Here is a 27,531-nt window from a genome sequence, read left to right as displayed (position 1 = left end):
TTAAACACCTTGTTGGTCATGTCACTTCCATGGGTTCCCATGGCCCTGACACAAGCTCAGACTTCCCAGGGTGGCAGTTGAGGCATAACCTAGTACATAACCTCTACTCCAGAAAAAACATTTCCCCAATATCTCCTGATCTATTCCCATCTTCACTCTTTTGCTCTTTCTGTTACCCTCACTTGGATTGCCCTTTCATTTCTACATTTATCCAGGTCACACTAGTGTTACAGACCTGTCTTAGAGCCCACCCTTTTCCACAAAAATTTTCCCTGACCAGCCCAGTCTTCAATGACAGCTTTACTCTCTTAGTCTTGAGAGCAGTCCTTATCAGAGCAATTGATTTGGTAATTAATAATATATATTTCATCCAATGTCTTTGATTGTTTAAATAAAATTTTAAGCATAAATGTTCTTTTTTTCCCAACTAGGTCCCAGGTTCTTTAAAGCCAGGAACAGTTTTATACACTTTTATTTGTACTTATTATAGGGACAAAAACAGTGCCCTGCATATGACAGGTGCTCAAAAATAATTAGTTTGCTTAACTTGATGTGCCAGTATATGTCATACTCTGCTTTTTGTCTCAGATCATACACAGAGATATAAAGCCAGAGAATATATTAGTCTCCCAGTCTGGTGTTGTCAAGTTATGTGATTTTGGATTTGCGCGGACACTGGCAGCTCCTGGGGAGGTTTATACTGATTATGTGGCAACCCGATGGTACAGAGCTCCAGAACTATTGGTTGGTGATGTCAAGTATGGCAAGTAAGACATCAGCAAGGTGGGCGGTGGGGAGGGCAGATTTAATTCTCTTTTCTTGATAAAATGGAACTTTTTTTTTTTTTTTTGAAGTTGAACATGTTTTCATGTGCTTATTGGCCATTTGTACATTTTGTTTGGAGAAATGTCTATTCAACTCCATTACCCATTTCTTTTTTTTTTTTTAATCAGTCATCAATTTTATACACATCAGTGTATACATGTCAATCCCAATCGCCCAATTCAGCACACCACCATTCCCACCCCACTGCGGTTTTCCCCCCTTGGTGTCCATAGGTTTGTTTTCTACATCTGTGTCTCAACTTCTGCCCTGCAAACCGGTTCATCTGTACCATGTTTCTAGGTTCCACATGAACATGTTTTTAATATGATGAAAGATCCCTCTAACACTGAATGGAAGTTTTCAGTTTAGAGAACTTTATAAAGTTATTTGTAAACATTTTTGGTGCTTCCCCTTTAAACATTCTTGTGAAACAAGTTGGCGTGAGTATAATTATTTTAAAGGTAGGGAAATCAAGGTAAGTGGTCTGTTTTTAATAGTAAGTTAGAAATAGGTATATTTATCACTTGTAAAGAGAGGTAGCATTGACCAGGTAAGTCTGACACTTCCAGTGAGGCAAAGTAGCGTGGGCAAGGGTGAGGGTAGAAACGGAACTGTGTGAATAGTTTTAAAAACATAAATCGCCTTCATAAATGAATTCTTCAAAGAAGAAGGGATTGGAAGTTTTACTGATTTTGATAGAAATCGTTCTAAAATATTTTTTTGTGATTTCTCTGTTTTCAGAGTACACGTCATTTAATATTTTCTTAATTACTCTGAGCTCTCATTTTACCGCCATACTGTCACTTTTGTACCATGTTATAATTCCACTATGGCCTTAAGCAATTTCAAGGTAGTTGTCCCTATGGTAATGATGCTGGAATATTCTTTAAGTTTTTGTGACCGATTTTTAAGACAATTTCCCCCTATTAGCTTTCAGTTCTCCTTGTTGTTTGTGTTCGCAACATCCGTCTCCTTCTGGTATGCTGTTTTCAGCATATAGTGGGATAGACTGATGAACCTTGTCAAAATCATGTGTGATCAAAAAATGAATAGCCACTGAATGGAAACCCAAAAGGCTTATTTTCAGAATAAAGTATACTTAACAACTGTTTTGACTCTTCAGAAGTCATGTCACGTGATTGAAGTTTCTGGAAATTTGATTTATGTAAAATTGGAAGTTAGTACTTTAAGTTTATAGGGAAATGTATTTTGTGGAGTAATTTAAGGCTTACTACTACTTTTGTCAGTACCAAGAATACCAAATAGTAATATGCAGAACAGATTCAGTCATAGTAAACATATTAGGATGCCAGGTTTTACACCACATTGCTTTTCTTTCAGGGCTGTTGATGTGTGGGCCATTGGCTGTCTGGTAACTGAAATGCTCATGGGGGAACCCCTTTTTCCTGGAGATTCTGATATCGATCAGCTATATCATATTATGGTGTGTTTGGGTAAGATTATACGTCTGCATTTTAAATTTTAGTGATTTTTTTTTCCCTATGTTTTTGTTGGTTATTTTACAAGCTGTTGGTACGTTAAAGATGACACGTGTTTTGAATGGATGTAGAGAGCAAGTAGGAAAACCTCATCTATCTCTCTCTTTATATATATTCATTCATTCAGTCATTCTCAGTCTGGCTTTTGTCTATCTGACATATGGTCCTAATCATGCTCTCACCTGCCCTCCTGCCAACTCCCCCCCTAAAGAAAAGAGCAAACATTGTACATTCTCTCTGTACTTTTGCATTCAATAAATCACATGTAGAGAGAATACAAATGATCATATTATCTTTGGGTCAGCAAGCATTTGGTGTTATATGACTATTACCCTCATTCTCATCTTCAAACTGAGAGACACAGGGACTTCCAAAGTAATTTAATCTTGCTGCAGTTCTGACTTTTGTTGCTAGTGCTTTGGACAGAATTTCAAAGCTAGACTATCAAAGTCATCTTACATTTGTTGAAATATCAACTTTCTGTTGGGTGATGGAGTTTGTAAAATGGAAATAATGGGTAATTACTTGAGGGTTATTTAACTCTTAGATTTTAGTTTCCAGGTTAGAAGTTCAATAAACAATACAATGGTTTCTTATTGCAGAATTTTCATATATATTTTATATTAGGTTAGGTATTAAAGTTGAGAGAAAAGATAAAAGTGATCAAATCAGCCCTTAGATACAGATACACTGGGTAAAAATTAAATTCTCAAAGGGTGGAACTTATTTATCTAGATTAGATTCTCACCATATGACTATTAATATTTTCATCTTTGGTCAGCACTTTATGCTTTGTAGTTAGAAATGCAGTGCTGGTACTTATATCTAAGAAATTATACAATGTTCTTTACCTGTGCTTTTCCTATGCTCCCTTGCGTCTTCAGTTCTATGTATAGTAGCGTGTGAACTTTTCTGAATGAGTATGTTGAGATAAGAATGTTAATTTCTTTCGCGTTGACTTATGTCAAAGCCACCTAAAGACTGCCAGGCGCCACCACAATAAGAGCACTGTTGTGTTCGGTTGGTTTTGCATGCGGAGAGAGTCCCCGCTCTACCAGCTGTGTTACACTCATCTCTACTCCACACCACCTGTCCCATGATGCGTAATGACAGAGATGTGTACCATTCTCACTGCCAGGTAATCTCATTCCAAGACATCAGGAGCTGTTTTATAAAAATCCTGTGTTTGCTGGAGTAAGGTTGCCCGAAATCAAAGAAACGGTTCCTCTTGAAAGACGCTATCCCAGGCTCCCTGAAGTTGTGATAGATTTAGCAAAGGTAATCGAACTTTTTCTTTGCGCTTTCTGACAGGGAATTTACATTATGGAGATTTGAATTTTTCTTCTTTTTTTCTTGTCCAGTTGATCTTTCAGGACAACAGTTTCCTCCGATGATTTAAATTTTTGTACATTAAGAGTTTTATTTGGTGGGCATGAGGATGGAGGGACTTCAGAGATACAGACCTGAAAATTTTGCTTGTTTTAAGAAACCATTTCATATTATCTGGCAAGTCTTAAGTGTGAAAACATTCTCATAATGATATGTTTTTAATGTTTAACATTTAAAATGCAAGCCTTGCGTAAGTGGAAAAGAGAAGAAAAATAGGGTAAGAAAATAAAAAGAAGGATAGAGAAGCAGGAAAATATTAAAGTCTAAGGCATAGGATCATGGCCTGTAGTGTATTGTTAAAAAGGGGCTTTTGCTTAACCACTAGATTCACTGAAGCTAATTTTTAAATGATCATCACCTTTGCCTTGTATTTGATTGAGGAAGATATTAGGGAGATTCTCACTGGATCAAATTGTCTCTAAAAGTGGACCTTTTGGAATTATTAGCTCAAAAATTTCTTATTAGTTAGGATTGTCCTAAAGTGTTGATAAACTAAGTATCTCTAAAAGAGCAGGGTCACATAACATTTACCCAAGATATTTTTTGCTTTTTTACTTCTTTGAATAACTCATTTAAAAAAAGCTTAGTAAGCTTATAACTAATTATAACAAGTTCTTAGAATAATACATTGTTACTTTTTTTTTTTTTTTTTTAATAAAGACAGTGAAATAGAGAGAAAGTCTTTATTTATTTATTTATGGCTGAGTTGGGTCTTCGTTTCTGTGCGAGGGCTTTCTCTAGTTGTGGCAAGTGGGGGCCACTCTTCATTGTGGTGCGCGGGCCTCTCACTGCCGCGGCCTCTCTTGCTGGCGGAGCACAGGCTCCAGACGCACAGGCTCAGTAATTGTGGCTCACGGGCTTAGTTGCTCCGCGGCATGTGGGATCTTCCCAGACCAGGGCTCGAACCCATGTCCCCTGCATTGGCAGGCAGATTCTCAACCACTGTGCCACCAGGGAAGCCCTACATTGTTACTTTTCTACATAATCTAACAGATACAAATATTTTTCATTGAGACAAGCTTTATGATCTGTCTGTGAAGAGATTTAAAGGAAATAAAGGTAAAACAATATTGTCCAACTCATGTCCCTTATGGTAGAATCATATAACTTTTTAAACATTTTATTATAGGAAATTTCAAACATAGAAAAGAAAGTAGAAAAAGCAGTGGTGTAATGAACCCTCACGAGCTAGTCATTAGCTACAACAATTAACAATATTTGGAAAATATTTCATCTATCCTGTCCACACACTCAGCAACTTTTTTTTGGGGGGAGTATTTTGAAGCAAATTCCAGATATTATATTATTTCACTTATAATTATTTGTAGAATTTTCTTATTCATTTAAAGCTACTTATTGAGTCCCTTCTATTCTTACTGGCTGAGTGGTTCCAATGAATCAGAACAAGATATAATAAAATCTATAATAAAATGAAAGAACATAGATAAAATAAAATCATCTATGTCAAGTATCTAGCACAGTAATAAGCACAGAGTAGGTTCTTTCCCTTCCATTCTGTAAGTACTTTAAATTTTAAACATTCACAAAAATTCTTTAATATCATAAAATGTCTAATCAGTGCTCAAAATTTCATTAATTTTCTCATAATTTCTTTTTATAGTTTGAATTAGGATCCACATGAAGACTAGAGTTCGCAATTGGTTGATATGTCTTTTAAGATTCTTAATTTACAAGCTCTTCTTCATCTCTTTGTTTTTTGTTTAAACCTTGCCATTTATCTGTTAAAGAAAATAGGTTGTTTGTCCCTTAGAATTTTCCACATAGTGTAGTTTAATATGTTCCTTTGTGTCCTGTATTTTGTATAAACTCACAGCAGAGCTAGAGCTTGATCAGAGTCAGGTTGATTTTTTGGCAAGACTACTTCATAAGAGGTTTGTATATTTCTGTCCAGAGACACTGAATGTCTGGTGTTCTTTCTTTTTGTGATATTAGCAATCATTGGTAGTCATTGTCTAGATTTGTGCTTTATTCTTTATCATTTATTATAGATGTTTAAAATTCATTGACTGTGAAAAGGAATTTTCTATATTTAGAAATATAAACGTAGGCAGTTTTTCTTTGATATGAACTGTATGTATTCCTTGGTTTCCCAGAAATGCTTACATATTGACCCAGACAAAAGGCCCTTCTGTGCTGAGCTCCTGCACCATGATTTCTTTCATATGGATGGATTTGCTGAGAGGTACAGTACTGTGTTTTCTAGGTCATATCAACGTAGAGTTAAAGTAAGGCCCCCATAACACTACATAACAGTAACAAACAGTATTTCTTTTATTACTCTACCCACCTACTATTACAGGAGCTCAAATATTTACCACCCTACCTCCATCCACCCTTAGCAATAATGCATTCCTAAGAGTGGTCCCCTGCATTCAGTGAATTAGGGCTCTTGGTTTTCACGAAGCAGTCCCTCCATGCTTTCTTTCTGTCTCCCCCGGTGACATCTACCACTCAGGTCACTGATTTCTATGTTGCTACCAGCTGTGTGATGCCGTCATCTTGGGTGCTGATGCATTTGCAAAGGTGCCATCTCCTGTTGCTGCTGAACTCATACCACACCCAGTCCTATGACACTGCTGACGCTGCTGATGTGCTGGAGACCTTGATGTGCCAAACCTGTAGGTGCCAGAGCGGCTGGCATGGTCTCCTGTGCTGTTCCAGCTGCTGGCATCAGTGCAGCTGACAAAACAGAAAGTAGTGAGATGAGTGGCAATGACATTGCTTTATATTTTTGCAAATCTATTTACTATCTAGCTGAATAAAAGATAGCTGGGTTCTCATATTTGCTTCTGCATTCGATTAGTTGTGATATGTTGTTTTGGTTGAAATAAATGGAGAAACTCTGGCCTCACACAAATATGTAGTTGGAAAATGGAAGAGTATTTTAATAGCCCTTTTAGATTACTGTGGGTATTCTTCTTTGATTCTATACCAAAACTGACAGTGGTAGTTTCTTTAACGTTGCTTGCATTGTGGAATCTGAAACCATATCAATGAACTTCTTATCCCATTACATTAAAATCCACTTATCTAACTTGCACTTTGAATTGACCTTTTACCCATGCATGCTTTTGTAGCATGATGCATTAGTCATTTGGAAAATATTGTTTTGCTAAGTTATGCAGAGCTTTAAAATGTTGACATTTCATTATACAATATCAAAAAGTCGTATTCTCTCTCATCAGAGAAGTCTTTAGTATTAGGAATCTGCTAAGTTCATGGTAGTGGAGACAAGTTGAACAGGATTCTAATTTTGCATAAAAATTTGAATTTTATCATTGATGCAAATATTATCAGTTGTTTTCCTTGAAGTAACAATCTCCTTTGTTCATTTTTTAAAAAGAAAATATCTGCTGAATACCCCAAGCCTGAATAATAATAATAATTTTTTTTTCTGTCAGTCTTTCAGGTAATAATGTTGTCCCATGAAAAAAGTGGCTAGTTTAGCTTGTATCTCAACCAGTTACACAAGTGCTTTTCTTCAGACAACCATTGCACTTTGATTTGTAGCAGAGGTACTTTATGCGTATTCCTATTTTGTCACACAGAATGTGGAAAAAGATATGTTCAGGGGTTTAGATTTAATTAAATAAATATATATATTTTTTACTGCTCCATCAGGGACATTCTTAAACAAAACTGCCCCCCACCTTTTAACCTGAGAATGTGTGGCTAGGAAGGATACAATAACTGCTAGTAAAGTTTGGTGCCACTGCTTCAATTCTTGGTAAGGCACCTGCAATTTTACCCCCCATTGCTTCTTATACCATCAGTGCAAATGTCAACATGGTGAAAAAGAAGTCGCCTTCGTAATAAGATAAGAGCTTTGACCTCGTGAACCTCCTGAAATGTTCTCAGGGATTCCCAGTTCTGCAGGCTACCTCATTTCTTGTTTTGAATAACACAGTTGAGTTTAATACTCAATTTTTAAAAATAAATATCTTGAAAACCATTTTTTTTCTTGATTTATCTGTCTCATACAATCTTATTTTATTGACAAATGTATTTTTATGTAGGTTTTCTCAGGAACTGCAGTTAAAAGTACAGAAAGATGCGAGAAACATTTCTTTATCTAAAAAACCCCAGAACAGAAAGAAGGAAAAGGAAAAAGATGATTCCTTGGGTGAAGAGAGAAAAACACTTGTGGTACAGGTAAATTTCCATGTTTTAATGTGTATTAAATTCTAAATTTAATATATCCTTAAATTGGGGGGTGGGGGGCAGGGAATAATGAAGATCTTAAAAGTTTCTTGAGTGGCTAACAAGTTAACTTTTAGCTTATTTGTAAAAATGTATCTTTTCTGTAGACATTACCTGTTTAAAAAAAATCTTAGCATATCATGTACTGAGTGCCTACTGTATGCCAGTCTGTGCAATAGGGCTTGTCAGGAAATCACACTCATCCAAGAGCATTTAGACACACGTGTGCACACCCACATGCAAACACATGGACACAAACACATGCACACACCATTTTTTTGCCTTAAATGATAGAAGAGAAAAATACAATTTTTAGAATTTTATATAAAGTAGAGCATTTAAAAATTGAGATTTGGGCACTCAATTTATTTGAAGTTTACTTTTCTTGGTAATTTATCCAGAATCTATTCTTGGTAAGATAATTCAAATCTACCACCAACCCACTCCCATTTTCTCAAGTGAACCCAAAGAAGAAAGAGTCCTCAATTCTGTGTTCCCTGACTCTAAATATATGAGAACAAAAGCGAGCATGCCTGAGTCCTCTTCCATTGTTTTCCACTGAAATATAAATGTGATATGTGTGTATATCATTAAATCTGATATATATATATATCTCAGAGCTAGTGTGAGTCTCATTTTCATTTGAAATAGATGTCTGACTGAGAATCCTGGGTTTAATTATAATTCCATAGGTAGAATAAGAAAAACTGGAGCACAAGCAGGTGATATCTCGGACTTCCCTGGCAGTCCAGTGGTTAAGACTTCCAATGCAGGGGGCCCTGGTTTGATCTCTGGTCAGGGAACTAAGATCCCACATGCTGCATGGTGCAGCCAAAAATTTTTTTAAAAAGTGATATCTCTGGAATTCTGCTTTCGTTGATAAGTACTTTATAGGAAAAGGTGATTTTTCATTCTCCTCAGATCATTAATGTTATTAACATTTTTGTAACAGGATACAAATGCTGATCCCAAAATTAAGGATTCTAAAGCATTTAAAATAAAAGGATCAAAAATGGATGGAGAAAAAGTTGAAAAAGTCAGTCGAGCTTCAAATGCCAGCTGTCTCAATGACAATGGGATGAACCACATCAAAACAGTGCCTTCAACAAGCCTCCGAGATTGCAGCAATGGCAGCATGGGCCACACAAGAAATCCAGGCATGGCAATTCCTCCACTTACGTACAACCTTTCTGCAGTGGCTCCCACTATTAATTCTGGAATGGGAACTATCTCCAGAGTTCAGAGTTACAGGTATGAATTAGGAAAATAAGAACAAAATGTTGTTTAGGGAAAGGACATCTTTACAAATTGCAAATATTTATCAATTCAGCCACATGTATTATTACTCTCAGGTTTCTGAATCCTTTTCATTCTTGTCAGGTTACTGTTTCAAAAGACTTCTTGGCTAATGTGATAAAAATTATTAGCATTTGATCAAAAAATTTACCTGAGTCCTAAGAAAATAGGGGTGTATTGTTTAAGGTGAAGAGCATCTATAGCTATTTAGTCTAATAACACAAAAGGGGTTTGTCATTATAAAAGAGATAATTGGTTTTGAGCATCTGCTGCCGCATGGCATGGCTGTGGGCATTTAATTGTACAAAGAAGCTCCTGTTGGGAATTTCGCGGAAAGGAAGGTAATTTATTGGCATTGAAGGCTGGGTGGGAGGCATGAGGGTAGTGGTAAAGGACAGAATGTTTCACCAGATCTATGAGCATCATATATTTAAGAATAGGCATTAAATTCTGATTAAACTGCATGTCACTTGGTGTTGGGTCTTTTGATTTTGTGCTTGAAAAAAATAATTACTCCTGGATCTAACGCAAATTTTTTTGTTGCTTTTGTTACAGAGTGGATGAGAAAACCAAGAAGTATTGTATTCCATTTGTTAAACCAAATAAACATTCTCCAGCAGGAGTTTATAATATTAATGTGACCACATCGGTAAGTGAACTATTTCAGAGGCAGAAGAGCAAACATCAGTCATTTCTAGACTTTCATTAATAGTAAATATAATAGTGAAGAACTGAGAGTTTTATTGGGAGACGTATCATAAAGTGGAAACTTAATTATGGATATATCATCCCAGCATGTCAAAATCATAAATGTGAAAGACAAGTTTAAGTTTCATAAGTCTGGAAATTTAAATATAAGATGTTATTATTATATAGAATGGATAAACAACAAGATCCTACTGTGTAGCACAGGGAACTATATTCAATATCCTGAGATAATGGAAAAGAATATAAAAAAGATACATATATATGTATCACTGAATCACTTTACTGTACAGCAGAAATTAACCCAACATTGTAAATCAACTATACTTCAATTAAAAAAAGATGTTACTATTAAAATGACATCTGTTTTAATTTTTTCAGTAATGGTAAAGTTTCTTAACCTAATGCTTGGTGATCAGTTCTTTTTTAGAGTAGATGAGAAGATAAGTTGTCTTATCTCACCCACACCAGGTTTCTGGTGGAAATATTCTATTTATTCATTTAATAAATATTGATTATCTATTATGTTTAAGTCACTGAAGAAGAATAAGTCAGTCTTTCTCTTCAGGAATCTCGTGGTTTAGTAGAGAATCAACAAATTAAAACAGTGTCAGATTGCAGTAGTAGAAGCATGTCAAGATTCAGAGGTCTTCTGAAGGTTCAGAGGAGCATTAGTATGCTGAACACAGCTGCCAGAATGCTTCTTTTTAAAGTTAAGTTGAATCTTCATCGTTCTTCCACTCAAAACCCTCCATTGGCTTCTCATCTCTGAGTAAAGACCAAAGTGCTTTTAGGGCCTATTAGTCCCTGAGTGACTCACTCCCTCATCCCTCTATCCCACCCCTGGCTACTCTCATTTTTGGTCACTCCATTCCAACCACATTGATTTCCTTGTTCTTCCTGGAACATGGCAAGACATGCTCCCACATATGGGTTTTTGTACTTGCTATTTCCTCTGTTTTAGAACATTCTTTCCCCAGATAATCCAAAGAATTTGCTTTTTCTCCTCCTTGGCTTACATGAAACCTTATTGTGAGGTCTTCCCAAATATTTTAACTCATTTTGTCTCCTATTATTCTCTCCCCTCCCCTTGCTTAATTTTTTTTTTTCCGTTGCCTTACCCGGCATCCTCTATTCTCTTATTTATATATTGTCTGTCTCTCCCTCCCCCTGCCCACCACCCCGAATGTAAACTTCCAAGGAAGGATTTGTGCTTGGTTTGTTTTCCTCACTGCTCTGCCCCACACCTAGAACAGTGTCTAACGCATTGAAGCTGCTTAAGAAATGTGGTGAATAGATTTTTCTGACAGGGAAAGGGAGGTATGGATGTATTCCCAAAAGAGTATTTTTCTCACAAGTTTCCCTTCTCTACCTCTCCCATTATCCTCAGAGCTGAAAAATATAGCCTTCTTTTCGTATCTCTCATGATTGCAATTGTTTTTCTTTTAACTATTCTTAGCCTATAATTTCTGTACCCATAATACTTTCCTTTTTGATATACCCTACTCATTTATTTGTGGATATTTTTGTGTTTTACATTCCTGGTCTGCTTTGGAAGATTATTTTGATCGGCAAGGCTTTTTAAAGTAGCTGGCTCAATACCATTTTGCTGGAATTGATATTAGCCTTCTTTCAGGCATTGCATAATCAATGCTGGCTGATCATTTTAGATCTCATTTCTGTTTATCCTTCTTTGGAATAGGCAATCAAGAAAGGAGGTAAAGATTAGTGGGGAGAAGACCCACTGGAGTCTTTTCTTAATGAAAATTAACAGAGGAAGAACTAAGGCTAAACTTTCCTCAACTTCTAGGTTGAACATCAATAGCCTTCTCCCATGCTTTATGCCCTGATTCTGAGATGTGAATACATATATTATTATAATCATCTCTTATGTATTTTATGTGTCACTTTTTTTTTTTTTTTGGTAAATTTATTTATTTATTTATTTTAGCTACGTTGGGTCTTCATTGCTGTGCGTGGGCTTCTCATTGCGGTGGCTTCTCTTGTTGCGGAGCACGGGCTCTAGGCACGCGGGCTTCAGTAGTTGTGGAGCACGGGCTCAGTAGTTGTGGCTTGCGGGCTCTAGAGCGCAGGATCAGTAGCTGTGGCGCACAGGCTTTGTTGCTCTGCAGCATGTGGGATCTTCCCGGACCAGGGCTCGAACCCGTGTCCCCTGCATTGGCAGCCAGATTCTTAACAACTGCACCACCAGGGAAGTCCGTGTGTTACTTTTTGAGTATATAAATCTAGTAGTTTGGACTCATTTTATTTTATTGTTTTATACTTACAGATAGTTTTTTTAAACTAATTATTTTATTTTACAGCTGATGTGAACCTTGAGCCTTAGCACTCATTCTATTAAAAGAGCAAATAGAGGGGGCTTCCCTGGTGACACAGTGGTTGAGAATCCGCCTGCCAATGCAGGGGACACGGGTTCGAGCCCTGGTCTGGGAAGATCCCACATGCCGCGGAGTAACTAAGCCTGTGTGCCACACTACTGAGCCTGTGCTCTACAGCCCGTGAGCCACAACTACTGAGCCCATGTGCCACAACTGCTGAAGCCCACGTGCCTAGAGCCCGTGCTCTGCAACAAGAGAAGCCACTGCAATGGGAAGCCCACGCACTGCAACGAAGGGTAGCCCCCGCTCTCTGCGACTAAAGAAAGCCCGTGTGCAGCAACGAAGATCCAACGCAGCCAAAAATAACTAAATAAATAAATTTATTTAAAAAAAAAAAAAGGAGCAAATAGAAACAGCCAAAAGAAAGACACTCAAAAGCTCACTACAGGACTTTTGAAGACTTTCTGGGAGGCAGTGTAGTATAATTCATAGAATATTAAACTCGAGGTATCTGGAATCTCAGTGGCTTAACATTGTCATTATACTCTTTGTGTGTATATTTCAGTATACATACATATATGTGGATATACATGGACATACATAGGATTTCATTATCTATATGCGGTTTCTTTTCTTTTAGTAAATCATATAATCTCTCTATGTATCATCTGTTTTGAAAATGTGGAAAAGAATGTAGAGTTTCTGTGATTCTCAAATGAAACAGATTGGGAAAATGTCAAATTCATAAAGGTGCAGAATTGAAGTGCTACTGTGCTGTTCTTCTCTTTATTATTTTTCCAGACTTTATCAAATATGAAGTAATAGTGCTTAGAAAGATTAGGAATATAATTGAAGTTATAATTTTATACTTAATAAACTGTATTTCTAGGAAAATAATATTTGCTAACAGTAAGGAGCAAGACAAGGACAGATGTAAAAAAATGAGTAACAAGATTATTATTGGGAAAGCGAAAAATGTGCTAGGAGATGTGATATACATGACAAGATGAACTATTCAAAATTCACGTGGCAACAGCAACTATGCTGAAAAGCCCAGCAAGTGTCATAAGACCTGACCTTGCTGGCCTGAAAGGCCAGGACACTGATGCCCATCTTTTAACCTTGTACTGCTTGCCAGGACTTACACTGAAGGTTGGTGGAGGGAGTAGGAGAAACTCATAGCAACCAACCAATCTGCTTGTTAGTAATTTTAATAGATTTAAAGAGGAAGAGGTTTGAAAAAAACTGGATGAAGTTGTTTTGTATGTTATTAGTGTTCTTCAAATTTTGTATTATTCTAGCTTTTCAATTCTATAAATTTTAGGATATGAACATAGTAGTTATGAAAGGGGGCAAGCTTACCTGGAAGCTAATTCATTTGTGTTAACCATTCCGATGATATTAGGTTGCTAGTGAAAAGAGTCTACTTCAGGCAAATAAGAAAAGAAGGGAATACTCAAAGAGAGATGTCCGTTTGCCTGAACTAAACTATAATCATCTGCCTGAACTAAAAGCCTTGGAAGGCATCGGTATGTTTGTAACGCTTTTACTTTTTCAGCCCTTTTGTTTACATTATTTAAAATGTATGTTAAATAAACTAATCGATTATTAAAAATGTATAGTAACTTTACATATTTAAGTATGTGAAAATGTACAGACTTATGTACAATAAGTACATACCAAGGGACAGATACGGAATGTGAAGAACTAACAAAAATGTCTGATTTTCTCACTGTGTTTATGGTTATTTTTATCTAGCTCGAAATTCCAGGCTAATAAAGAAGGAGAACAAAAATCTTTCAGTATCTCGAATTCCTTCTCTGGTCGCTATTGACTTGCACACCTTCAATACTGCATTACATCAGGTATAGAAATACTCTCTGTAGGATGCATGGAACTCAGGTCTCTCTCATATTTCCTTTTAAAGTGTCCTATGGAGAGTTTGCTCTTAAGGATTGGGCAGGTTTATTAGTGGGATCTATAAAATTTTGCTTGTTAAATTTTGTTTTATGGTTCATTGCATTAAAGTACCCTTATTACATATATATTTACATAAACATTTCCCAGCTTACAGTGATCAATTTTTTATAGATTAAAAAATTGTGTGTGTGTGTGTGCACGCATGTGTGTAGCCCAGCTATGGCTTTAATATAACTATAGGCTTTATGGTAGTTTATGATATTTCACTGCATTAATACCAAAGTTATTACCTTTCAAAGAGTGAAACTCTGGAATAGTTTTTATTCTCTTAAAATGTATTCTCCATTTGACACTTTTCCCCGGGGCAATCCATTCCATCCATGCTAAAGATTTTCTATTCCATATAGTCTTTTGCTATAATTCCTCTTATCTCTTCAGAATATTTATGTTTCTGCTACTTTTATATCAACAACAGTCATATCACTAAGAAAACTGGCAAACTTTTTAATCTCCTGAGCCATCCATAACTAACTACAAACTTGGGATATGAATCATTGAACATTCCCTTTACTTCTTCAAACAGATTTTCACCTTTGCTTGATGCTAGGCAACTTTTGTTTTGGGATTCTCCATCCTCATGGTTTAAGGATTTCCATTTCATAGACAGCCCCTGTATGTAGCCTCCTTCTCTATGCCGATGCTTTTTCCTACTGTTACTCTTTAAATTATTTTGTAGAGCTCTGCAAACAAGGGGAATGATATTGTTGAGGGTAACAAATTGCAGAGGCAGTTACCCAGTGATTCTGAAAAAAAACATTTACAGACTGCTGCTGCTTTTGCCTTATCTCTTGCCAGCAATTCCGGGGGCAACATCATCAAAGCTAAACAAATTCCTGTCGTGTGAAGATGAACCACTGCCACAGATTTTACATTTAGGGACTACAGAGTCTCAGGAAATTCCTGTATACTTCTCAACTTAAATATGGATTTTAAAGCTGCAGAATTTTCCACTTGCTCTCTGTGAGCACACTATTATTCAAATCGCTTTTCAGGGTTGACATAGCTCAATCTAGTTTCATGCAATGGAAGAAAGGCTTTGGCTGCCTTCCCACTTCTTCAATATTTTTATTTCTTGTTCGGAACTAATCCTTTTATATTTATAAACTGGTTCTGCACTTTTACTCTCAGTTTATTTGTTGAATTTCCATTTGCATTTAAAATAAAGAAGAAAGTAGGTGTAGTGAAAAACACAAATTAACAGCAACGTAACACGAGCTTATGTGTGGAAAATCTGAGTGGAATGAGAACGGGAGACTGAAAGCAAAAGGCCCGCTGGCAGAGGCTGTGACCTGCCTTGCAGTCTTACTTTATGGTATTCATTTATGCACTGAACTACATTTTGTTTCTGTACCTAACACAAACATTTTCACATTTATAAAACTCTATTATGTACCTCTGGAACAATCTGTAAGATAGATTTTGTGAGTAAAATATTACTTAATCCATGGAATCTGTCTCCACTCCCTCACCCCCCTACATGCTTACACGTCTTATGTACTTACAGACATAGCTTCAGATTTTTTCCTCTAAACACTGTTTTCTTCATCCCACAAATTTCGGTATGTTGTATTTTCATTATCATTCCATTCAAACATTAAAACATTTTTCCTTGTAATTTCTTCTTTAACCCAGTAATTATTTAGAAATGTGTTGTTTAATAGTTAGATATTTGGGCGTTCCTTAGATATTTTATTATTAATTTGTAATTTAATTCCATATGGTCAGAGAATATACTCTGTATGATTTTGATTTTTTTAGATTCACTGAGATGTGTTTTATGGCCCAGCATGTGGTCTATCTTGGTGAATGAACCTTGTTCTCTTGAAAATAATGTATATTCTTTAGTTGTTGGATATAGTATTCTATAAATGTGAAATCCAATTAAGGTTGATAGTGTTGTTCAGACATTCTATATCCTTGATGATTTTTTTGTTTAGTTCCATCAATTCCTGAAAGAGTGCTGTCAAAATCTTTTACTATGATTGTGGAATTGTCTATTTTTCTCTTACATCTGTCTATTTTTGCTTCATGTATTTTAAATCTGTCTTATTAGGTACATACACATTTATACTTGCTTTGTCTTCCTGATACATTGTCCCTTTTATCATTATGAAATGTCTTTCTCTCATGGTGCTCTGTGCCTTGAAGTCTATTTTATCTGAGATTAAAGTAGTCACTCCAGCCTACTTCCACTTATTTGTTTCCATAGTATATCTTTCTACTTTCATTTACTTTCAACCTATCTGGTTTTATATTTAAAGTGTTTTCTTTTGCCAACAGCATATAAATTAGGGTCTTCCCTTGGTAGCTATTCTCTCAATTCTGATTCTTTTAATTGGAATGTCTGTTTGTTTTCTATTTCTGCTAACAAATTACTACCAATTTAAAACAATCTCCATTTATTATAGGTTCCATAGGTCAGAAGTCCAGGCACAGCTGCTGCTGTCCTTAAGAGTCTCATGGGCTGAAACCAAGATGTCAGCAGGGCTGCATTTCCTTCTGGAGGCTCGGGGGGGAGGGAGGGTATCCGTTTCCAGGCTCATTCAAGTTGTTGTCAGCATCTAGTTCCATGTGGTTGTGGGACTGAGGTCCCTCTTTCCCTGCTGGCCGGCACCTGGGAGTTGTTCTCATTCTCAGCTTCTTGAGGCCACTCACATTCCTTGGCTCCTGGCCTAATTCCATGATCCTCAAAGCCAGCAACAGTGGTTGAATCTTTCTTACTCCTTGACTCTCTCTTACATCCCCTTCTGCCTCATCTTTCTGACATTCTTCCCATTTTAAGGGCACATGTGATTTCTTGGGCCCACCAGGATAATCTCTGTATCTTAGGGTCAGCTGATTAGTAGCATTAATTGCGTGTGCAAAGTCCCTTCACAGCAACAGCTAAATTAGTTTGATTGACTAGCCAGGGACAGGAATCTTAGTGGAATATCTTTAGAATCCTGCCTACCGCTAAATATTTAGGCCATTAACATTAATGTGATTATTGATATGTTTGGATCTAGCTCTATCTTTTTATTAGTTGTTTTTTGTTCCTCTGTTTTCCCTTTCCAGCCTTCTTTTGTATTTGAATATTTTTAGTATTGGCTTTTTGGAGATACCTCTTTGCATTATGTTTTAGTGACTTCTCAAGGGATTACAGTATACATAACTAATCTTTCATAGTCTACTTAGAGTAAATATTGTACCACTTGTAAAATGTAGAAACCTTGCAAATGTATTTCCGTTCCTCCCACCTGAACATTATGTTACAGTTTGCATTTGTATTTTGTTCACATACATTGAAAACCTCACTATACTATGTTATACTTTTTGCTTTCAATAGTCATAAGTGTTTTATGAGAAGAAAGTAGTTTTCTATGTTTACCTAGCTACTTACTGTTTCTGTTGTTCTTCGTTCTTAAAGATTACGGTTTTATTTTCTGGTATTATTTTCCTTCAATCTGAAAGACCTCCTTTAGCATTTCTTGCAGAGCAGGTCTGATGGTGACAAACTCTTTTAGTTTTCTTTCATTTGGGAATGACATTATTTTGCCTTCTTTCCTGAAATATGTTTTCACTGGATATAGAATTTGAGTTGGTAGGTTTAAAAAATTTCTTTTTCTCTCAGGACTATAAAGGTATTATTTCTCTGTCTTCTGATCTCTACGATTTCTGGTGGGAAATTCTCAGGTATTTGAATTGTTACCCTGTAAGTAATGTTTCATTTTTCTCCAGCTGCTTTCAAGATCTAATCTTTAACTTTTGTGTTCATTAGTTTGAATATGATATGTCTAGGCATAGTTTTCTCTGAGTGGATCCTTTTGGAGTTTGCTAAGCTTCTTGAATCTGTAAATTTATCTCTATTACCAAATTTGGGAAGTTTTTGGTCACTATTTCTTCAAACATTTTTTTCCTGCCTAATTTCTTTCTCTTCTCTTTCTGAAGTTCTAATGAATGACATATATGTTAGACCTTTTGGTAGGTATTTTCTCACAGGTTCCTGAGACTGTTCACTTTCTTCAATCTTTTTTCTCTCTGTTTTTCAGATTGAGTAATTTCTATTGATCTGTCCTCAAGTTCTCTGACTACTTTGTCATTTCCATTCTGCTATTAATTTTAAAATTTCAGATAATGTATTTTTTAGTTCTAAAATATCCACTTAGTTCTTTTTTAGAAATTCTATTTCTCTACTAAGAATTCCTGTCCCTTCATTCATTTCAAGTATGTATAAATTTCCAGCATCTGGGCCACCTCAGGATTGCCTTTATCTTTTGACTACCTTTTCCCTTGAGAATGAATCACACTTTCCTGGATCTTTTTATGTCCAGTAATTTTGAATTGTGTCTCGGATATTGTAAACGTTGTATTGTATAGTCTCTGGGTCTTGTTATAATCTTCAGGAGAATGTTGAAATTTTTATTTTAGTAAGCAGTCACCCAAGTTTTTTTTACACTGTAAATTCTGCCTTACCTTCTGTGAGAGGTGGTTTAAATCTCAGTTCTCTAAGTCTTTGTCATCCTAGTTTGCATCTGTCCTACACTTGTGTAGTTCAGGGCTTAGTTGGAGGCTTGTACAAGTGATTCAAATCTCATTCACTTCTCTAAATTGAATTTAGAGAATTGCTATGCTGTTTGGAGCTATCCCATGCATGCATACCTCAGTATCTGGACTGAGACTTCTGTGGGTTTATACATAGAATTAGAGGGTCCCCTTCTCTAGTTCTCTTCCCTCTGGAGTCCCCCCCCCCCATAGTTTTTGCCCTGCAGGGACCCCTTTTTCTGGTTTCTCTGACTATAAAGACGGGGTTCCTTTCAGACTTTTAGTTTCTTGCACTTCTTTACGACTCTGAGACTAGGGCTTGCCCTTTGGGCAAAGTCACAGAAGTGAAAAACAAACAAAATTGGAAACCTACCCCCTTGTGAAGGGATACATCTCCAAGTTTTGACTCTTGTCCTTAATCCTCAGTTGTTTTTCTATTTTTTCTAAAGGGTTTTGTTTTGTTTTGTTTATTCATTTATTTTGGTGATAGGTAGACATGGGTTATAGTGGGTTTACATTGCCCTGGCACATCAGAAGTATCTTTTAACATATGTATCAACAAAGAGGTCAAAGAATAAGATGAAGCCCTTACTTCATCTTCTTCTGTGTAAGCAGCTTGAGCTATGAATAGTTCTCAAGTTCTAATCCATCTGGTATTTGAACAAGAATTGGGATTTTGAGGAAGTAGGACTTTTACAATTACTGAGACTCTATAATGCTCAATTATTAACTTGTAGGTATCAGGATCTCCCCTGTCAGATGATTCAGAGGCCAGTTTGCCTCGAGTGGAACAGCAGCACTGACTGTCATTTTGGTTCTGAGCTGGGTAGGTCTGATTTCTCACCCTTGAAGCTGTGTGACCTTTCATGGGAAATATTTTGTAGCTTGCTGAAGCAACAAATTCTACAGCTGAAACATTCTCCAATGATTGACTCTGTGAGAACTCTTGATAGACAAAGAGTTGCACTAAAAAAAACAGGAGTAGCTTTTGTCTCTGGGATGAAATCCCTTTTCATAGTGCTTGCATCTCTTGCTTTTAAACTAATCTCCTGTATTTTATTGGATACAGTAATGTGAACTTAGGGTGACAAGTGCTCCAGAAGGATATATACTTATCTCCCGTATCAGTCATTTGCCCTTTGGGTTTGTAAAGCAAGAAACAATAAATGATTGCTTGGTAATCTTTTTCCTAATAAAGAGGGATCAGCACCATACCAAGTGATTGCCTTCCTTTTAAGTATAACTTTTTAGTACTAAAAAACTAAAACCAAAAAAAAAGAGAAAAAAATCAGACCTTTTTGGGTGATAATTTGCTATGTGAGTTCACACAGTCATTCAAAAATAAAATCCTGCAGTCTTATAACTGTGTTGTTGGAATTAACCTGTTAACCTCCACAAAGCATTTTGAATGTCTGTGACATCAAATGTGAATTTACTGTGACGTGCACAAATCTTAAGTTTTAATTTCTCATTTTTACAGGTCCCTTCCAAGGGCCTAGTAGAAGTCATTGCAATGCATTTGCTATACATACTGTGTAAACTGCAAGCTCTATAAAACTTGTATCTATTTTGTCAAAATTAGTCATTATTTACACAAAAGGAGATGTGCTACACGTGATAGTTTTGGTGGATAATTATCCTGAAGACTGTCTTTAAAATCTTGTTTTTGATACATATGATCTAAGGTTTTCTTAGACCATGTAATACCTACCAATACTGTCAATATATACAATATGAGAAAGCAAGTGGGGTAGAAATCAATTTCTAGAAAGAATATATGTAAACTGTTTGGTGGCATATATCCCCCTTTGCTTTTAGATGCTGCCCTAGCACTTGAGATGACATCCTTGTGCAACAAAAGTGCTGATATCCTAGAAGCAGACATTTGTGGTTTTGAGCCTTGACTTCTGAACTGCCTACATTTTCTGAGAAAGGCCTTGCAGCAGAAGAAAAGACAAAGACATCCATGTGTTTCAAAGGAAGATTGAACAACTGTCCCTTCCCAACTGTTATCCCATCACTTTTCAAGTCCACTGATGCTATTTCAAGATGTATCCAATGAAAGAATAGTGATAGGGTTCTTGTTACATGAATGTGCATTTAATATTAGTAGATCGTGTATTTAAAGTGAGTGAAAAAAAAAGGGAGAAAGAGAGAAGCATTTAAAAGGTCATGTTATTTATGCATTGAATCTTGTGTGTTATTTGTATAAATGTGTACATTTATTTGGGAGTGGGTTTGGTGGTGGTAGGTGATAAAAACTAGGATCAGTTGAAGAAAATGAAAAAAAACCTAGGATCAGTAGGAGAAAATGTTTCCTTTACCCTAACTTAACTATAAAACACATTTAAAAATCTTGCTTGTTTCTAGGCTTTAAGGAGAAATGTAACTGCTCTCTATGGATAGATGTATATCTTTGGTTTCGGTGATTATTGTTGATGTTTGATCAGTGTTGTTGTGGGAATCTTGCCTCTCTGCTGATCTTCTAAGAACCACACTAAAGCAAATGTCGCAAAGAAACCTTTTATTTCTAATGACCTAGTATGACTCTGGCATTGGATAGTCCTCTGTTTTATAAGATTCTGGTGCTAATGTTCTTGTGTGTAGGAATGTGATTGGAACAAGAGTGGTGAAGGAGAATTTTGTACGTTTACCTTGGAGCTGCGTACTGTGCTTCTCATTAAAAAAAAGAGGTAGACATACAAAATTTGGGGATGGAAGCTGGGTTACCAATTGACTAGGGCTGATTACTCTTTTTCTGGGCCAGTTGCTGTGGAACTCCCCAACTGGAGAAGTTTTGGGGAGGGAATATCCGCTGTTAGGACTTCACTCTTGTCCCACTGATAGTTTGAAGGTGATATCAGACAGAGCCTAGAGACGTTCCTGTCTCCTTGGGTCCTCCAAGGCCTTCCCCAAAGCTTTTCACAAGGTGCAAAATCATTTACCTACAGCCCACGCATCTTTTCTAATGCACTGGTCCACAACTTTTAGGTGGGAGAGTGAAACCAATTGGACTGCAGGTTTTGGTTTCTGGGTTGTAAGTCGTGCTCTGCATTCATTATCTTAGAGGATGGTTGTTAAGGGGACCAGAACTTGTGTGGACTTTTTTTTTTGCCTTAACCAATGAGCAATATGTTGTTTTTTCTAAAAGGCATTGGCTAGAACTTAGCCCAAACATTTAACTAGCACTTTTCTCTATTACTCTAAGGAGCTTAATATTGAAATTCTGACCTTAGACACTTGGGCTTTCAAAAGAGTAGGACATTCCAGAGGAGGCAAAATAAGGGGCTCCAATGTAGAGTCTATAGGTGGTTCAACTGAAATTTGGTCTTGGTTTTGAAGCTCTATCTTTACACTCTGACCAGGTGTTTGACTAGATTGGTGTGGCTAACATGCTGAACAAAATTAGTGTATAAGTATTTGTAGGCTTCACATTAAAATATTATTATTTTATTTTTACTCTGAAAAATATTGTCAACAGACTCTAGCATGGAAAGCAGATAATACTTAAAAGCCACGTGTTTCTCTAGCTTATTTCAATGTTATTTTTATTTAAAGATCAGTGTGAAAATATCACCCCAGTGTCTGAGGGTCCAAGATCAATTACCTTCTCATTTGCTTTTGGTATTTTTTGTTTATTAAAACATTTTGTGAACTTTAGAATTAAAGAACAAAAAGTTCTTCACTATAAGTCCAACTTGAGACTTGAGGATCATATCTGGTTAGAACCTTGGCAGAACTTGAAAAAGAAGATTTTGCAAATTGGGGCCATAGACACTGAACCAAAATAATCCCTTTTTTCAGTTAAAGATTACTTTACTTTGTCTCACCTACAAGGATATGATTAAGCCACTTACTAATAGAAAATATGTGTATGTACTGGTGGGGGGAAGTGGGCTTGCTGTGTGTATGTATGTTTTAAAATTAATAAATATTATATCTTACTGAGCTCCATACATGGTTTTTACTTGAATTTATTTAAGAGACCATGAATAATGTGTACAACACTGTACAGTTTTAACAAATAAGTTTGAAATAATCTGTTAATTCTCTTTTTGAAATTTTGTATATAGGGGTGGCAAGTTAATTTTCTTGTACAAGCCAGTGATACAAGCAACCTGGTCCTAAAGCAGCATGTCTTGTGAAGATGACCTGGTAAAAGTTGTGACAGACTCACGCTTAGAACCTGGTTCTCCTGATTGAGAATCCTTGCTTGGTTAGAATAGCTGACTTCCTATAGAAATGGGGACACGGAAGATGTGCTTTCTTATGTGACTCTCTCATTATTGGTTCCTTTATTTTAGTTGTGCTACAATATAAGGCTGGATCTGTACTAAATTATGAGTCAGACTAGATGGAAAAATGTGCTTCACTTGTTTTCTAAATACTCCTCTATATAACCGAACCACTGGCAGGAATTAGAAACACCAGCATCACTGCTTGTAAGGTTTTAAGTCTAGTCCTAGAGAATTGGACTAAATGGATTTTTCTCTATTGTTTTGTGTTGTGTTTTAGAATTAGAAATGGGTCCTTAACACTCCTCTATGTGAATGAAAAATTATGTTCTCACATTGCTTTTTAAAGGGTCTTATTTTCTCTCTTTGTAGCTTCAGACATGAAGTAACTTGAAAATGTAATTACCATAAAGCTTATCTATTTCTTAACATGTCTTCCCACAAATCACTCATCATCACTTGTAAGTAACTTGTGATTTAGAGCTTTGTGTTTGTAGATGTTTGTGGATATCTGATATCAACTCTATTATATGCTGAGAAACAGAAAACAAAACAAAAACCCATCCACCAAATGTCATTTTCCTTTGCTTTCAGTGAAATTTTATTTCCCCCCGTTGCGTAGCCTTATTTAATCCCTACTTGTTCTACTTTGGCATGCCAGATCATCTCCTGTAGAAGTGAGGAAGGTTCTAGCAAAATTTTGAAAACTGTATTGTTGGTTAATGTGAATTAAATAAGAGTCGGGCTTCCCTGGTGGTGCAGTGGTTAAGAATCCGCCTGCCAATGCAGGGGACATGGGTTCGAGCCCTGGTCCGGGAAGATCCCACATGCCATGGAGCAACGAAGCCCGTGTGCCACAACTACTGAGCCTGCGCTCTAGAGCCCGCGAGCCACAACTACTGAGCCTGCGTGCCGCAACTAATGAAGCCCACGCGCCTAGAGCCCGTGCTCCGCAACAAGAGAAGCCACCGCACGCAATGAGAAGCCCGCGCACCGAAGAGTAGCCCCTGTTTGCTGCAACTGGAGAAAGCCCGCGCTCAGCAACGAAGACCCAACACAGCCAAAAATACATTTTAAAAATTAAAAAAAATATAAAATTAAATTTTAAAAAAAAAGAGGGAAATGAAACCAAAATATTTCAATTCAGCATGTTTTCCTGTCCCTACACTAGGGTAGGCTCTCTTATCAGTCAAGAGAACAGGTTTTTAATGTCAGTTTATCTCCATTTAGCTATCTCCATGCCTCTAGTTCTGGAAAGCAATCTCCATTAACATTGCCACTAGAATTTAAAACAATCCTTCCATCCCACAGCAGTGTTTCCATTGGTTACTTGCCTCCTGAACCTGCGTTTAGTCTTCTTCCTTAGATCATCACTCTTTTTGCTTACATGTATACCTACCTGTCTGTCTCCTCCACTGTATATTTTTTAAGTAGAAAAGCTGTTTATTAAATTGCTCCTAGACCCTCCAGAAGAGTCAGGGCCAGATTCTGAAGGCACACGGGCAAGAACAATACCCAGTGTCACTGCCCCCACCAAAATTTCTGTGTCTCTAAAGATTGGGAACTACATCTTATTTGTCTATTTCTGTTCCACACCATCTAGCTCTGTGCTTTCTACGTGACGATAGTAATAGTAACCCTGTGAAGGTAGGAATGTTAGTCATGGTTTAGAGGCAAAGTGCAGTAAGTCCTCTACCTTCAATTTTTGAACTTTCAAAGTTGTGAACGTGCGTTCGTGTGTCCAGTCACGTAAGTTAGTTCACGTGCCTGGCGTACATTGTCACGTGAGTGCATCCACTACAAGTGGTTGTGCTTTTGTGTACTTCACTGTACAGTACTGTATAGAGTACAGTAGTACAGTATCTTTATTTCAAGCCCAGGATGTCTGGAAGCAAGTGTAAAAGCAGCAGTGATGTAGCTGGTACTACTGTACTTTTCAAGGTACTGTACTGTAAGATTTAAAATGTTTTATTTTTTGTGTTTGTTTTTTACGTATTATTTGTGTGAAAAGTATTATAAACCTATTATAGTACAGTACTCTATAGCCAATTGTGTTAGTTGGGCACCTAGGCTAACTCTGTTGGCTTTATGAACAAATAAGACTTAACGAACGCGCTCTTGGAAGGGAACTCGTTCGTATGTAGGGGACTCACTGCATAGGCTTTGAAAGTTAAGAAGGTTATTCAGTGTCACTCAATAAATGATAGAGCCATGGGTGTTTGTTGAAGTAGATATACGGTCATGATTACTTAGATCTGGAATCAATTAAAATTTTTTTTGTTTAGATAATAAAAACTTTGGGAGCTTAGGCTCCTGGAGCTACACGCACCCTCATCCACTTACAGAGGAGGAAGCATGTTTCTCCAGCCATAAACAAAACTTCACTTTACTCTTATTAAGCCAGATTTGGATACTGCTCACCTTGAATCAAACACTGTAGCCGGGGGAATGGTGTGCACTGATTGGCTTGGGTCTCTGTTAAATTCCTTTGCCTGAATTAATAACAAGAGCAAAAGGAAACAGGATTATACTGATTGGGTTAGGCTAATGACAGCCTACCCATGGAACCACCAGGCTTCCGCATAGCTGGGGAGACATACAGGACGCGGACGCTGGAGAAACAGTCACAGTGCTCACCGGATAAGGATGTTTTGAAGCTGCAAATGTATGCTTCCTTTTAGATTTTCACCCATTCTGCCAAATTGTCCTCCAAAAATGCCGTACCAATTTCCATTCTCACCAACAGTGTCTGAGAAAGTACCTCCCCACGCCTGGACCATGTTAGATCGTACTACTAATATTTTCCATGGGGACCAATCTGCTGAGTGAAAATTGTCTTGCTTTAGTTTACATTTTCTTGATTACTACTGAGTTTACACATATTTTTGTATATTTTTTCTTTTTACATATTTATTGGTCATTTGGGTTCCTTCTTTGAATAAAGGATACCAAAGGTCTTAAAAAGTGAGGCAGATTTTAGCTTGAGTATTGGAGATTTTCCTTTGTAGATGTGTTTCACACTTCCTGAAAACAAAGGTAAACACCAGATTCAGATAATACAGTTTGGCTCAAAGTATATTGTAGATCAAAAATTATTTTAAACTGGGAAATGCAACCCAGCCAGAAGAATGTATTTTAAATTATACTTGTCATCCTAAGTAAGGTGGTCAGATCCCCTTCCTTCTGCTGAGTCTTGGGAGGAAATAAGTTAATGCGAGAGAAGCACTTTTTCCCTTCTAGGGCAGAGGGATGAAGACGTCAACTCTGTTTGGATGGACAGGAATTATTTAAGGAGGGTTATGAAAGGTCTGAGCTCGCGCGTTGCTGCAGCTGCCCTTACATCCAATTCACTACGACGACACCTTACTCCTTTGGCTCCGCCCAGGACTGCCCAGGGCTGCCAAGCGTGATCCAAGAGGGGGCAGTAGAGCCCCATTTACTGTGAGCGATTTCCTTCCCAAGGAGAGAAGCGCTAAAACCTGCGATGAATTTCACCTGAGGGGTATTATCTGCTCTTTCGTCCATGCAATAAGGCGTCTTCTTTCCCCGTTTTTAAGGGCCCACTGTTAAGGACTGCGTAATCTATTTGAACCGCAGGGGTGGCCAGGAAGAACTGTAATAGACGGGCCATCAGATGATGCCGGCCGTGGAGTGGCGCGCCCTGGTGGACATTGATAGTTAAACTCTCTGTTAGTCCGGTCCTAAAGGTTCAGGAAGCATAGTGGGAGCAGAGGAGACCCAACGCACGTGGCCTTTGTCTCTGTGATTGGATCCGGGCTCCCCTACTGTCAGCAGGTGGCTGGTGACTCAGAGGTCAGCAAGGCAGAACCAGTGGCTGGAGGAGAGCTAGGCTGGTGGGAGCGTGGGGGTGATGGGGAGGAGCTGTGGACTTCACTGAGAATCCTGAGTAAAAGACAAAGAACTTGAAGAATTATGAAAGTAAGTTTGCCTCACAGCGATGAAATGGGAGCAGATGGGCAAATGCAGAGCGGCAGGAAGGCTGATCAGACTACTTCCAAGAGAGCTAATCCAAAAAAGGGTGCTGAACATCTTTGGAATGAATTGGAAATATGGTTTTCAAGTGTGATTTACAAGCAGCAAAATGTAAGTTGATGCTCACAAGGAATGGAAATTGGAAAATTAGTCCACACTGGCTCTGGCTATTTTTCTTGATTATATTGGAATGCAGCATAGGGAGTCCGCATGGTACAGCCCGAGGCACATTTCCAACCTTGGTATCAGTCAGCTAACATGTATGTTAAGTCAGCAGTCAGTCCACTGGAGTTCTGAATTTACAAAAGTGTAGGGCATGTTGTTTAGGGGAAACAAGTTATCTATTATGTGTCTAAAAATAAAGTCCTCAATATACCTCTCAACATGTTGATTTGAAAAAAAAAAAAATCACCAATGAAAACTGAAAAGAGGCTATAGAAAAAGAGAAATACTTTGCCAGCATGGAAACAGAAACTTAAAACACATTTTATACACAATTTTATGACTATATGAAATCTACCTTTATTC

General features: G+C 37.2%; 1 protein-coding gene across 4 annotated transcripts in view; it reads left to right on the top strand.

The window, feature by feature from the left end:
* Window positions 1-22,722, top strand: part of CDKL2 (cyclin dependent kinase like 2) — a 36,852-nt gene extending 14,130 nt beyond the window's left edge. The window contains exons 4-14 of one of the 4 annotated variants that reach the window (XM_061192378.1): window positions 589-767; window positions 2,167-2,279; window positions 3,463-3,602; window positions 5,828-5,916; window positions 7,751-7,886; window positions 8,887-9,185; window positions 9,786-9,879; window positions 13,680-13,803; window positions 14,033-14,139; window positions 19,513-19,601; window positions 20,594-20,681. In XM_061192378.1, the coding sequence (XP_061048361.1) occupies window positions 589-767; window positions 2,167-2,279; window positions 3,463-3,602; window positions 5,828-5,916; window positions 7,751-7,886; window positions 8,887-9,185; window positions 9,786-9,879; window positions 13,680-13,803; window positions 14,033-14,139; window positions 19,513-19,578 (1,347 nt within the window). In that variant the 3' untranslated portion in view covers window positions 19,579-19,601; window positions 20,594-20,681. Of the gene's footprint in view, window positions 1-588; window positions 768-2,166; window positions 2,280-3,462; window positions 3,603-5,827; window positions 5,917-7,750; window positions 7,887-8,886; window positions 9,186-9,785; window positions 9,880-12,259; window positions 12,472-13,679; window positions 13,804-14,032; window positions 14,140-19,512; window positions 19,602-20,593 lie in introns of those variants that run through there. The other 3 variants (XR_009701111.1, XM_061192379.1, XM_061192380.1) reach the window with 3 other exon arrangements.
* The last annotated feature ends 4,809 nt before the right edge of the window (window positions 22,723-27,531 follow it).

Source organism: Eubalaena glacialis, chromosome 5, assembly GCF_028564815.1.
Source record: "Eubalaena glacialis isolate mEubGla1 chromosome 5, mEubGla1.1.hap2.+ XY, whole genome shotgun sequence".
Taxonomy (NCBI): domain Eukaryota; kingdom Metazoa; phylum Chordata; class Mammalia; order Artiodactyla; family Balaenidae; genus Eubalaena; species Eubalaena glacialis.
Note: the sequence above shows the minus strand (reverse complement) of the source record. Positions and strands in the feature narration are given on the sequence as shown.